The 14,938-nt window shown below is 38.9% G+C and overlaps 1 protein-coding gene across 2 annotated transcripts in view; it reads right to left on the reverse strand.

Moving 5' to 3' along the window:
- Window positions 1-5,195: 5,195 nt before the first annotated feature.
- NUCB2 (nucleobindin 2) overlaps window positions 5,196-14,938 on the reverse strand; it is a 29,377-nt gene continuing 19,634 nt past the window's right edge. Inside the window, exons 8-13 of one of the 2 annotated variants that reach the window (XM_050336369.1) lie at window positions 13,394-13,452; window positions 11,846-11,938; window positions 10,772-10,861; window positions 10,052-10,222; window positions 9,639-9,720; window positions 5,196-8,021 (exon numbers count right to left, since the gene is read on the reverse strand). In XM_050336369.1, coding sequence (XP_050192326.1) covers window positions 7,909-8,021; window positions 9,639-9,720; window positions 10,052-10,222; window positions 10,772-10,861; window positions 11,846-11,938; window positions 13,394-13,452 — 608 coding nt within the window. In that variant the 3' untranslated portion in view covers window positions 5,196-7,908. Of the gene's footprint in view, window positions 8,022-9,638; window positions 9,721-10,045; window positions 10,223-10,771; window positions 10,862-11,845; window positions 11,939-13,393; window positions 13,453-14,938 lie in introns of both variants that reach the window. The other variant, XM_050336368.1, reaches the window with a different exon arrangement.

The following is a 14,938-nucleotide window of genomic DNA, read 5'->3' on the forward strand; positions in this document are numbered from 1 at the left end:
TATTACTAAGAGCAATTTCATGTGAACACATAAGAATCACTGTGTATTCATGTGAGAGTGTAGTAGTGAGAGTGAGAGTAGAAGACCACAGCTCTGGAGACAAAGAATGCCCACCCTTACAGCAGTGAGATGAAAATTTTAAATGGGAGTTTTAATGTGGACACTTGCTTTAAAGAAATTATCTTTTGTTAACACCCACTGTACCTCTACCAACTGTAAATCCCACACCTCCTGTCTTCCAGAAATTAAACTATATTGTCACTGCATAGCAAAGCATTTTGAGAGTCAGTGGTCTTGTCCACTCAAGAGAATGTTACTTCTGTCTTTCTTTATAAAGAATGTCATAAAAAATCTATGACGCAAGAGTGTCATAAATGATTTCAGTGGAAGGCTCTGCCCTGTTTTGGAAAAACATGAATGGTGTGTGGAGCCATGGAAGTTCCATTCTCCTCTATGTGTGCCCAAAACTGAAAAGGTTTCAGATCCTCCAGGTCCTTTAGCAGAACTGCTTTATATTCTCTTGCAGCATTGCTCTGTGTGGTCCAGAAGAAAATGTGTACATTCCTCTCATACGGATACTTCAGATAAAAAGTTTAGTACTAATAGCTGGGATGAGGGCCCACAAGCCGGTGATTCAAAACAGCTTCTCCCAAATGCTTCTTTTCTATGCTTCATTTGAACACTATTACTTTTTGAGGAACTGTAAGGAAAAAAGGACTCACTTGTTTCTAGATGCACATTTACCCCCAAGTGCTGGACAGACTGCAGCCAGTTTTGGGGCAGCATTGAGAAGCTGGGCACCAAGGAGAACAGCTATGTGAGAGTGAGCTGCACTTGCACAGTGCTAAACAGCCGCCTGAAATAAGCTTGAGTTAGCTTTTTCTTTTTCCAATTCATAAAAATGAATCGATTCTTTACTTTACAAAGGTTTAGATACTAGACTGTGATAGTGCATAAAAGTATTTTATTGCTTTATTACTTAAAACATGCAGTTACATTCTCTGGATTGAAGAGCTGCAATTATTTAAATGGTGTTTAGTCCACCACTGATGGCAGACACGTGACTGTACAATCAGCACAACCAGACAGCCTCCAAGGTTTTTCTGTGTGGATTTGTTTTTAAATGGGTTATTTAGATGCATAAGTTTGCCAGTGTTTAATAATGAAGAAAGCATCTCATCAAGCACTTGAGAGTTACCACTTTGAAGGTTTACTGATGACACATGTGCATCAGGCATGAGCAGAATGATGTGTATTAGGCACTTTCTGGGTCAAACTGCTTTTTTTCAGTCAGTCCTTTGTGGCAGCGTGTGAATGCATTGCATCGAGTCCCAGCCTTGTTTTTCCCCCGTTGCATAACTTAATATGTTGCAATTTGGTTTTGAGGGTTTTTTTATTTCTTTGGGCTTTTTGTTTTTATATTTTAAACAAATGCTCTGTGCATACTTGGTGCCACTCTGGCTTTGTCCTGAGAAGCCCAAGGGACATCTGAAACATTGAGGACATGTCTAGACTGAAAGATGAGCTGTGATGAAACATGCATAAGCCGGCAGGGCCCAGGTCTGCAGTGCCACGTAACGGCACAGATGGCTTAGCAATCTCCAGCCTGCCTGCAGCTGCCAAAGGACCAAAGGAAAACTTTGCTTTTAAGCAAATGGGAGCAAAAGCATGTGAGTGTTGCTTTTGGGAGCTGGGCCTAAAGATCACAGTAGCGCTAAAAGGAGTATTCCAGTGCTGGCTGGAGTCACTGATCCCTCCTACTAGCCTTAGAATAAAGTCATTTGCAAGAACAGTTTTTAATGTAGAAACTGTAATACAATCAGAATTGAAATTTAGACATTGGAAACCAGTGATGTGGTTGATAGTGCTTAACGTACAGGAAAGCAATCAGCCCAACCGAAAAACAAGCAGCTGTTAATACAAAGACTGAGCCAACTGAAACACAACTGGGGACCTGTAAATAATTAATAGATAAATTAATAAAGACTATTATGGTGATACTATCATTGCCTGTAGACTGGACTAAATCTACTCATCAGGATAGATGACTGGCTTTTTTCTTTCTGAAAACGCTGTAGAAATTTAAAATACAGATAAGTTATTTAAACTATGAGTAGTTTCTCTGATTTATTTTTATAATACTCAGTGAAGACAAGTGAGCACTTACAGCACATAATTTTTCTTTTTCTTTGTTAAAAATAAAATGCATAGAAAGAGGTTATTTAGACTAACAAATATAACTTTTGTAGTTGAAATTGAGCTGTGGCTTTATGTGTAGCAAGCAGCATGACGTTGAACACAATTAAACTAGAGATACATGGAAACTCTGCACAAAAACATAAGGCATGCTTGGATGACAACTCCCTATTCCTTTATCTCAGTTCAGCATTTACCAGAATTATCTTTATCAGTTTGCTTGGCTGTTCATTGGTGATCGTGCTTCCCTAGGAGCTTGAGACTGAGTGAACCAGCATCCCTAAGCTGGCTCTAATACACGCAACTTTCAGCTTTAGAAATCCCGTGAGGGAGGGGGAACACTAATATGAACCAACTTGTCGTCTACCTCCAAAGAAGCTGTTCCTTGAGCAGCCTCAGAGCGACAATGAGCTGGCACCTCTATAATCCTGTTTCCTCCAGCTGTATTTGTTTGGCAGGAATGGTACAGCATTGTCTTTTTTATTTCACTATCCCATAGGATCCTACTCTAGGACTACAGTTTCCAGCTACAAATGTAAACAGTAGCTTTTCTTGGTCAGCACCTTGGGTTTTTAAACACCAAGTAATTCTCATGTTGTTGCTATCCAGTTGTGGCACACTGTCCTTGGATGGTACAGAGGTGTCTGTGTTCAGGAACAGCATCGTTAGCTTAGTGCCTATTTGCACTCTCAAGGTCTCTTTCAAAAGGAAACATCATAATGTAAGAAATTAATTTTTGTAAAATAAAAATAAAAGCCATTTTGAAACATAGCAGCTGTTGTTCGGCTTTTGAGAGATCATTTTCAACATCCTATTTTATTGTGACACCACTCTGCTGCTTAATTAAGTTTGGAAGTGCTCAGTAATCCTTGTCTTAGACTCCCTCTAGTGAAGGAATGGTATGCAACTCTATGTGCTTGTTAGCTGAGAAATCCTTGTGTGTTTTAACAGATGTTGTATCACTTCTCTATGGTATTAAATACACTGGCAAGGCCTGCACAGCCTGTAGAGTTGACATGGGCTCAGGAACTTCACTCATGGCTGCTGAAATCTGTAGTGTCTTTCTGTGACTGGAAATTTCCATACATAGAACTTTGCAGAGGACTCTGCTCCATGGCTGAATAACTCATCCTCTCCTCCTAGGTGGGCCCTGAACTTGTGAACAGGAGTAGCTTTGGTATGAGCAGTGTGGAGTTAGAGGGCTGCCTGCACTTCATCCCACTTTCTCCACTGTCCCTGACAGGGAGCACAAAAATGGAAGTCTTCAATGTATTATTAACAGCAATGGTAATGAGAGGGTGTGAAATGAGATGTTAGAGGGGAAGCTCTGTACACTGTATGTACCATCACCTTCTTTAACACAGAAATGGCTCTGTAGGGAGTTTCTTAGGAGGTACCAGCTGTGAGCTATTGCATGTCAAAGCCAGAACACGTTTGAGTAGATACAAATTGCTTGCATGGAGACTGAGCAGCAGTCACTGTGCAGTCATTCAGACCAGCGGCTTCCTGAATTCATAGAAAAGGGGCAAAGAAGGAAGAGATCAACTTTGTAGTGCTGCTCTATCTCTGCCTGTGTCACTGAAAGACATACCAGGTTCAGAAAGTTGGATATCCCTGAAAAAATTACTTTCCCTCACTGATATTGTAATTCACCACACAAGCAAGTATGTGGGCTGTTATTCAGCGTAGTATTTGATAGTATAATTATAAAAACTGTTACTATTGGATACAAAGTGTATCTGGCAAGTGTAGCTTTTATGGTATTAGGTAACATTACAGTGACTGTACATGGTTTTGATATTTGCTGTCTGTGGATGGGTAAATAATAGGACTCAAGCTAGTTCCCTATTTCTCATTATGTAAAAATAAAAACACCTCATTTTTAGAAATGTAACTAAACTATAGTCAGTAGTGCTGGGTTTTTTAGATGGGACCCTAATTTCACAACTCTCTCTTGATTTCAGTAACAGATATTTAGGATGTAAACAAGAAAGTACTGCTGGGGCCAACCTCAGGGACAGCTCTTGGCATCTGCTACCTACTTGTGCATAAATTATCAGGGGACAAGCCATAGTTCAGAGCTTTGCTTGTTTGCAAAATGCCACTCCACATATTTTTTCTAATCAAAATACAAGATGGAAAAGTCTAACGTGTCTGGGTATGGCATCATGACCTGTGGGTCTCACCAGATACCTTGCCCCAGCCACTCTGATATCCTGAAGTGGCCAACAACTGGCTACGAATGCAAAATCTCTAAGCAAAGAATGCAACCTCTAGAAAAATGCATTACTAAGCACATGAGTGCTTCACCTTCTCTAGGATTTCCCTTTTGGATTTGAACAAGTCAAAGAAGCATGTGGTGTTAAAAGAGTTTGTAATGCTGCTGCAGTAGCATTTTAATTAGTTGGGTTTGTATTTTTATGAATATAGAAAACTGAGCATTCAAGTACCAAATCAGTGAAGAGCTATTGCAGTGAGGCAGGTGGTGCCAGGGAAGATGTCTTTTTATAAATTCACATCTTTCCAGAAAGCAAGAAGTGAAAAGCAAAGAGAAAGGACACCTAAGCAGCAGAGAAGGCTTTGGGGTGATCTTATTGTGGCCTTCAGTACTTGAAGGGAGCCTATGAGAAAGATGGAGAGAGACTTTTTACAAGGGCAGGTAGGGACAGGACAAGGGGGAATGGCTTCAAACTGAAAAAGGGCAGGTTTAGACTACATATTAAGAAGAAATTGTTTACTCTGAGGGTGTGAGGCACTGGAACAGGTTGCCCAGGGAAGCTGTGGATGCCCCGTTCCTGGAACTGTTCAAGGCCAGGCTGGATGAAGCTCTGAGAAACCTGGTCTATTGAATGGTGTCCCTGTGTGGCAGGGACATTGGAACTAGATGATCTTTAGGGTCTCTTCTATCCCAGGCCATTCTATGCTTCCGTGAATACAAAGCTGTATAGATGTAAATCCGCCTCTTGCCCGCCCGCTAAAAATAAAACACTAAACATCTGTCACTGTGCTGAATTTCAGTTTAATCCAGTTAAAAACTAATCTATACAAAGTACAGTGGGGCTTTTTTTTTTTTTAATACATATATTGCACTGGAGATATGAATTTGTACAAGATTGATGAAATTTTACCCCTTCATCCTCCTACTGAAATCCCAGCCAAGTACAAAACCAAATCTCTGCATCTTTGTGGTGATACTGGTGTCTGTAATAAAGTTAGATACAGTTTTCTTGTAATCACCTCCTAAATGAAAAGCACAATACAGGTGAAAGCACTTGTGCCAGTGATATTCCAGTCCCTTATTTATCTGTGATTATAGCCTTCTACATTGCAAATTCAGCACCCGAGTTACAACAACTCTTTATAAAACTCTGGCTGTTTCAAAGTACATGGGATAAGGGGGCCAATCTCCAACTGCAGAGTCAGGATCTTAAAATCAAAACGTAAGAGGCTGCACCAAAACTGAAGCTTGAGCATTACATTACAAAGCATATCGTGATCACATAATTGGCATTTGTTAGGAGGCAGATCCAGCCTGAAGGAATGATTTGAATGGCAAAAAAAGCCTTCACACCAAAGGTTTCACTCCTTGATTCTCTACAAACATCTGTGGCTGTATCACTTGTCTTCTGCAAACTCTCATGTGGGATAGGGAGAACACAATAAAAATTTCCCCTCACCTTTTCTGTGACATTTGAATAATTCCTTCTTGGTTTCCCTCCTCACCCTGTTACTCATTATCAGGCTACAATCTCAAAGCCAGGGCTGTGCACGGAGAAACTTTATGTAGCCATAACTATGTCTGGGCCTCTTTGCAAACACATGAGGCTGTTGAAAGGTATTTTAGTCTCCTGACAAAGACAAAATCAAACTGTTGTTAGAGCTGCGTGGAAGTGACAAACAGAGGAGACAGTGGTTTTGGAAACTAAAAATGTCAACTACTTGCATAAGGAACGGAAGAAAAGGTAAAGAAGTCCAACTGTTTGAGTGGTATAAATGAAGGAAATGTGTCATGACAACTAACAAGATGAAACAGATAAGGAACCATAATCTGTTCTGGCACTGAGTTCTGTTATATTGTGTGGAGCACAAGAATATGCCCGAGTCTGATGAAAGAAGCCTTGAACATGGAAGGAATGTGCCTAGCTTCCATCAATCACAGTTCTTCAGAGTGAGAAACTTCCCAAATGTCAACACAAAATGTTAGCAATTGCCTTCTGTCTTTTTTGAGTTTGCCTAAAATATTCAAGTCTTATTCTGAAAAGAACATCTTTCTATAACAGAGGCACGCTTCTGTTTCTTTGCTCAAAACCCAAAATACATCTTTTAATGCCACTGTCAGCAGTTAGCCACAGAACAGGAAGGAAATGTAAAGGATGCTAGCTGATGTGTGTGTATATCCATAAAGCCAGCATTGTACAATCAGAACAACCCATGTTTAAAAAAAAAAACACACAAAAACCCAAGCAAACAAAGAAATCCAAACAGGGTTTACACTTTAGGATACTTTCAGTTTGAAACTAATGAAAAGCAAGGACAGTCACACAAATTTTCAGCATTATAGTAAAACTGACAGGAAAATCGACTTAGTCTTGTAAAATCTTGGCTTGCAATACTAGGGACCTATCCTGGTTCAATACCAAAATAGTACAATCAAGTAGCACCCCTGGTTTAGGACACTTCATGAACTTAGACCAACTGCTGAAAAACTCAGGAGAGTTAACAGTGAGACCCTTACTGAGTCCCAGATTCATGTCTGAGAAGAGCTTTCTGAAGCACATGGTGCACTTTGAAAAATCTGGTTTTATTGTAGGAGGTAGGATAATCTGTACAGAAAAAGACAATGAGTCTTGTTCTGTTTTGCACAATATTTCCATCAACATAAAAAGCTTATTTATTAACATGCAAAATTTTGAGATCAGCTGGCATGTGATGAAAGAAGCAGGGACAAAAGTATTGTCCCAAGAGCCAGTTGAGCTTTCAACTGCTACACAGAATTAAGTCTCAACAAGGAGGACGGTTCAGATCAATGCACTAGAAGTACAGTATTCCTTTTGAAGGCTTACAGTGAAATTCTTAGGCTTCTGTAAACATGAAAAATATTCACTGTTCCACATAATTCTTTGCCGTGTTTAAATTTTAGAAAGTGCAAATTTTCTGTGATTAAGAGGTTTGATTTTTATTTGGTCTCAAAGAAGAAAGGGTTTGGTAGTGCTGGGAAAAGCAGGCCTTTTATCTATGGTCTTTGTTTCCCTATCTTTTGCTTTTCAGCATTCTGGAAAGTTTCTACATAAAACTAGACCTAACCTGACATTCAGGCCTGTTCCCTGTTTCCTCTCTGAGAAGATTCTGATTCACGCCTAAACACAGAATGGCAGACATCTCTTCCCTCTTTGTAAGAGCAGAGTTCAACAGCTCAGTCCCCTGGCCATAAAAATCTTTAATATTAATGGTTTTCCTCATTTCCTCCTCTATTACAGCTTCTAGATGATCCCCTTGTGTTTCTCACTGATGCACTGGAGAGAAAATTAATTTATATATCAAACCTGATTGATACTTTATCTCTAACATTCCCATGATTTTACAGTCTGAGGAAGAGAGCGGAGAGTTCTTGTTTCACTGTGATTTCCTGCCCTGCCCACCCCACCCCCAAGCCCCTCCCACCCTTTTCCCACCCCAAATAATAAAGATGCTATAAAGTTGAGGCACAAGTGGTTAAGCGTGAACTTGATCAGTTCTAACAGCTGGTTCTTGGACATGTCCTGGTGGTAAAGGCTGATCACCTCCTGCCGGATGTTTTGCTGCATCTCCAACTTTGTGCTCCCCAGCTGTAAAACAAGAATAGAACCATTTGTAACTTCTCAATTAAATTGGCCCCAGATGCGAAAAGCCACTGAAGGAAGGTTCCTATCATAGGAACAATCAACAAAACCTTCTATTTTTTGATTTACAAATGGAATTAAGAATTTTCTATGTGAGTAACAGAGTATGAGATTGAGATTACCCAATAGACTGCATTATTATTCAGTGTTTCCTGTTAGATTACTAGTTGTTTCTGCTTTCTGTGAAATATTTTGAAACAGTAACACATTGATTCTTTTAAGATTGTTTTTTCTGAAATATACTGTGGTTTCATGGGACCTTTAATCCCGACATGGGAAGCTTGAAAAAGACATACTTAAGAACTTGCTCCTATATGTTACTCCTTGCTGCATCAATACTTACAATGTTCTGCCTTTGCCTATGCTTGAATAATACTAATTTTCATAGTCTGACAAACTTGCAGCTGCATTTTTGGGATTCTTTTTTCCTTCAAGTATCCCTAGTAACTCCAGTGACCTATGGATTTAAAATATTATCTACTTGGATCTCCTTGACTCAGTGAATGAGTAGTGACCATTTCTGGCTAATATAATGAATTCTTATGACATCTGATTAAATGACTTTGCAGAAAGATTTTACATAAAATAATATATGTGTTAAGAACAGTATCTGCTACAATACTGCCAGTATCAAAAGAATATATCATCTGGTGAGGGGAATTTAGCCTCTCAGAACTAAGGATCGTAAAATGAAATTACCCACAGGCTGATTCAAAGCAAACGAAAGACAAAAAGTGGTTCTGAAATTTCATCATTTCCCTTCATGGAACTCAATGGGTAGAATTTCAGGGTACCAACAAAGCTGTCATCACTGAATAGAGCACTTGGAGTTTGAAATCCCACTGCTGACCCTGCAGGGATAGTTAAGAGCTTCTAGTATTCAAAAGGATGCCTGGATAGATCTGAAGCCTGTCTTTGAGATGAATATCAAGAGAGCTCCTTTAAAGCACAAAGGAAATTTGGGCAATCTGTTACAGATAAGAAGTGCTAATATATATCTGGCTGTTTTGTTGCCACCACTGAGCAAATGCAATGATTTATTATGCCACTACCTTCTTCTGAGGGTGTTGAAGCAATTGGTCTTTCATACTGTCTAAGACTAAGTCGTCCTGTCATGTTGCATCCAATTGCTGGTAAATTGACCACTGAGAATACTAAAATGCTTTGATTTGTTCTGCAGTCTGAGACTGCGATGCAGCCACAGAACATAAGACAGACCTGGTCATTTGTATGTCCCTGTTCTTCTTTGGATGCTCAGAAATCCTAGATACCCTAGATCTCAATATTTTTAGACTGACAGGTCTAGGATAATCCTCCTTCTCTGCCCATTTGATGCTTTGTGTTAAAACTCTGTTTCTTTACTATGGATTTAAAAGCACTGAGATTTCAGGAATACTTTAGAAGAGTTATCTACTTTCCTCTTAAAGACTGTTTAGTGAACCTCTCTACAGAGGTCATTAAAACTGCATTAGGTTAATAGTTCCAACAGAAAATATAGTTGTAATGACTTTTACATTGCAAATCTTATTTTAAAGTTTGTGCATCTATCAGAAAGACACATACGGGGTTGGAATTTCAGTTCTCCACCTGGTCCTGCAGGAGGACTTCCCTGCTGTAGTTTCTTTTGTTCCATCTGTTTTACAACCTGGTGAAAAATAAAATACGACAGTTGAAAAACTTAAATTCGTCAACTTTCTCTGATGTGACATAAATGAATACAACTAGAACAAAATTTAGAGTCATTATGTAAAGCCTTGGTTAGTGAGTATATGGCTGAGTTGAGATGCTTATGTTGTTTGCTGTAACTCTGAATATTAGACTACGTTTTGCTGTGGTGCCATTAGTTTAGAATTCAGCTGGGACTCATACAAGAAATCAAGGTAAAGAATTCTCCAGAGCTGGGAACTGTCACGAGCTGTTACACATATAAGGATACAGAAAAGGGGAAAAAAAGTATTCTGTTCCCATACATGTACCTGCTGAAGCTCTAGTTTCTGAGCCTGAAGCTGGTCATGCTGCCTCTGTAGCTCTTCCTTCTGTTTCTGAAGTTCTTCTGCCTTCTTCTTAAGTTCATCTTCCTGCTGGGAAATATGATTTTCAAATTCCTTCAGTTCATCCTCGGTGAAGAGCTGCTGTTGATCTAGTGTCTGCAAGAAAATACATACAAGTGTGAATAATTAGCCAGGAACACAAGTACATTTTTTATTATCTGCCCAACGAAATTCTTATCTGAAAACCCTCAGAACAAGATACCCAGACAAGACACTGTAAAGGGTTAGTACACTCGCAGCAAACAGCAAAATAGTAATTTCTCAACTATTTTGTCTGCAAAACTCTACTACAGATTTAGAAGTAGGAGAAAACTACCCTCTTGCTTCCAGCTGAGCCCTTATCTTCCCTTTAAAGTGATTTATAAACAAATTGTCCACTTTCCATTTGAAAAGCATGTGTGAAAAGCTCTTCTAGAATCCCCAGGGTGGCGCCAGACCTTTTCCGTGTGTGTGAGGGCCATAAAGCTCACATCTGCATCACATTAGGCTGCTACATTTGTAGGTTACATTTAGCTAAGGCGCTTAACGACACACATACCAACACAGAACTGAAAAAAAAGCAAAGGTCACAGACATGCCATTTGGTTTCCTGGTAGAGGGCTGGTAATGCTACTCTATGTTGTACTTGGAACACATTCTCATTACCTCCCAGCTGTCTGGCTCCAAAAATTCTTTTTTCTCTGTAGCTCGGAGGAACTCTTCCAAAGTCACTAGTCGGTCCTTGTTCACGTCAACCTATTTGAAGCAAAAAATTAAACTTAACCTAATGGGTGGCTTTGGTGGAGCTAATGTTTGATTTTATCAAGCAAATATCCTCAAATATAACCATTTTAATTGTTAAACTGTCCCATTTTCAAGGGATCACCCACAACATCATCTGAAAACTCACAAGCTTATATAGCTTAACAAAAACAGAATAAAAAAAGTAAATCTTCATGTTTTACTTAAAAAATCATTGGCTTTATTGGAAACATTTGTGTTCACAGCCCCAACACTAACAGTGGAATGTATGACTTTTTTGATAAAAATGTTTTGTAGGTTTCTGGTAATTACTCTGACTCACAAAATTATATCCACTGTTGGATGGGGAGGTCCTGAATTGTGTCAGAATCCTTTAAGGGGAAGGGAGGAAACGCTTTCCTTTATGACTAATAGAAGACCGGGCTTGCTCTGTTCCTCAAGCTTAAGAAATATGGTTGCATACAGAAAAATTATGAGTGGAAAACAGGGTGGTTCAAAATATCCCCTTCCCTTTCCTCTGTCTCCTGAGGTGAAAACCCATCAGACCTGGTAAAGGTATTCACTGTCTTGAGCTCTCAGCTATCCTCTGAAGGGACAAAGGTGAGCTATATGAAAGAAGCCGTTGCTCTATCCACCAGAATCTTAACCATTTTCCAAGTACCAAGGAACATTTATGGAGTTCTTCCCTGTTTGACACACAGTTTAGAGGGAATTTCTATTGCATCTCAGTATCTGCAAGAGACAGAGGCTACTCCACAATTCCTTCCCTGGAACTTCTTAAACAAAAACTAGTCAGCAGGCATTTACAGCAGAATACAAGGACAGGGCTTGAGAATTGTTACTTTATGTGCATCCCAGCACAAACAGCATGCAGTGTGACAGGTCATCCCTTTCTGCTGCACTTGGACAACACTTCATGGTAGAACGGTATTTCTGGAACACAGAAGGAAACCAGCTCTAATGAATATCAGTCCCCACCTCATTCATTACATGTTCTCTCATTCTCAGCCTTTCTTCTTCCATTTCAACCATGTCATCCTCTTCATTCTTGGGATCATAAACTTTTTCTAGCTAAAATTCAGAATTAGTAAATGTTAGTTTGAAGAAAGGGCTGCTCATTCAAACAACAGAGAATATCTGGAAAAGCAACGTGAGACTGCTAAAAACATAAGTTCACCATTTTTGCAATAGTCTGTGTGTGTGTGTGTGTGCAATTTTCCTCTTTCAGCACAGTATTTAAGCAACAAGTGGTCCTTTCTTTCCTAAGAATGAAGTTTTCAGTTAATTCATGTGGTCTGTTGCAATTCAGTGCTGTGGATGTTACAGTAAAGTTGACCTCGGTGTGCACAGTCTGATCCTACATTTGATTCAAAGCAGGCAGAGGTTCCATGTGGTTTCTGGAATGGAAGCAAGGAGCTTTTTTACCAGAGCATTCAGTTGACCCTGTAAGCATTTAGGATATCACAAAGACAAACTGAGTGCTAAATTTAATGGTCCACTTCTCCAGAAAGGCATTGTGCAAGAGGAGAACTCATGTTTATTTGCTTCTGCTTAGCTTTCTCAGGCATTGAGCTTCTCTTGCGTAGCTGCAGGTAATTTTAAGGCCCCAGACTATTTGTTTTTAAAGTGAAAAACCTACAAAACAGTGAGACATCTGTCAAAAAAGACTGCCCTGTATTGAGGGGGATTATGGCAAAGTATTGTTAGAAATTTGTATTTGCAAATCATGTTTTTAAAAAAATTACTCTAGCTTGAATTTATAAGCTTATATATACTGTATAGCACATTTCCTCTCTGACTCATTAAATCAGAAAAAAATACTAGACTAGATGTTGACAGCCATAGTACTGGACCTTTGATTGCAAATTTGTCTTTTCTTTTCTGCTATACCAAAACATAACCTACTGAAAAAATGAAGACGAATGCCCTTCATTTACCTATTGATTCTGCAATTCCTATCTTTGGAATTGCCATCACTATCCCTCTGGGTGGCAAAGACACACTGATATTTGCTTTTCATGACAACATGTGCTGTAAACTAGCCAGACACAAAATACACAAAATTTCTGTAGTCACTTCCACAGCGTGCTGTCCCTGGGCCAAGTCACACAAGTGTGACCCTTTTCCCCATAAGACTCGTTGATGAACACTGAACGAGCACAGCTACACGTCTTCAGAACCTCAAAACCTCTACCAGGCTGCATCTAGGCAGAGCAGGAGTGCAGCTCTCTGCATTGCAATTTATACAGGTAATACCTATCCTGCAGATTAGTTATGAAATCTCAAACAAGCCTGTGACAAAGAAATACATGGGCACTAGATCTCTGATGGCTGACTCCTATTCTTCAACTACTTTATTTTGCCTGCTGATAGGTTCTGCATTTTTGTAGAACTATTAAGGATGCACCAAACTCAGCATAAATACACTATTTTGTAGTCCAGAGTCACCAAATACACTTGGAAAAAATACAGACATCCCTGTAACCATTTACTAAAAGAAGTTAAGCTTCTGATTTTTTTTTTTACCTCTTTAGTAAATAGGGCTTCTAATTCTTGCTCATCCAGGAAACCATCATTATTGACATCTACAAAAACAAGTGTTAAAAATGCAAGTTGAGTGGGTACAGAAAATCACACATGTAATAGACCTTCATGAGTTAAAAAAGGATCAACACACACATCCCATGTGGATTAAAAACCTCATTTAACAAGCAACTGGTTACAAAGGTTGATTTTGTCTTTGAATTTTTATCAGGCATTGGCTGAAGTGCACTGCCATTTTTGGTTGGTTGGACAAGTCTGGAGCAATAGCCCTACTTCTTAGATTAGCAAAGTGAAATAGGTCACCACAGGATTGTGCAGAGTGCAACTGCCAAAAAATATTACTGAGAACAAGTTGTTGCAATTTAACAACTAAATTTGTAATTAGACTCCAGAGCACCAAAATTTTGCAGAAAAACTTTGTTAACTGACAGTATGACTCTCTAAAAACCCTAAAGAATTATGTGAACATCTATATAAATATGCAGCACTTGAGATAACTGTAAAATGACTTTTCATGACAAATGCTGAGAGGACAATACTTGATAACTAATGATCCATCTTTTATCCTGCACTGTATTCTGAATATTGTTATACAACCTCTGAAATTGAAAGAGAATGTCTACTTCAAATGGATGGTATTATGCAATATTTTTGTTTAATGGCTTCTAAGTTTTATTAAATACTAAGCTCTAAGGCAAAAGGTTGTTTCAGCTACTTGTGTTTTGGTAGGATTTGCACAAACAAGCTAACAAGAATTTTCAGAAAATTCTTTCAAAATCTCTTTCTATAAAGAAGAAATAAGATTTAATAAATATAATACATATTTATAAATTTTATAAACCAAGATAAAAGTTCAGACTCAAGCTACAACACTTTTCTTTATCTAAATCATCATCTTTGGGATTAGTCAGTCAAATATATAGTTCAACCCTTTGCAACCTCGTGCCAGACAGGATCTACTTAGGGGTACTTTATGATGAAGCATTTAACAATATCAGAATTTGAGGTTACAAGACGATATAATCACATTTAAAGGAAAATGTTCACTGTGATGCATCCTCCTGTCTGCTACTTCTACTACTTATTGTTTCTAGCTGCACATTGCTCCAGAAACACAGCAGCAGGATTAGGGGGCATTTTGGTGTTTGTTTTACCAAGGGAATCTTTATAAGCCTCTTCTGAAGAGGCTTGGCACTTCTGTGGCCATTCCAAAGATTAGGGGTGTCTGGTACTTATCTGCAGAGATGATGAGAAAGCAGGTTTTCCCCCACCACAGACACACCTCTGAGGATTTATTCCTAGCATGTAGTGTGCAAACAAAGTTATAGATATGGACAGCCCTCCAAGTACCTATGCTTCCCTGAGTAATCACTCCTGGTATTTGGCTGTAGGATTTTAGGAGTAGTTAAACAGAACCCTGTTTTCAAATTTTAAGCTCCATTTAAAACTTTGCAGGAAACTTACAAACAATAACAAGTATTTTCTCCTCTGAACTATTCACACTCATCCAAGTTGCTTGAGGTATAA

The sequence above is a fragment of the Myiozetetes cayanensis genome, unplaced genomic scaffold (assembly GCF_022539395.1).
Source record: "Myiozetetes cayanensis isolate MyiCay16 unplaced genomic scaffold, myiCay2020 scf6-25, whole genome shotgun sequence".
NCBI lineage: Eukaryota > Metazoa > Chordata > Aves > Passeriformes > Tyrannidae > Myiozetetes > Myiozetetes cayanensis.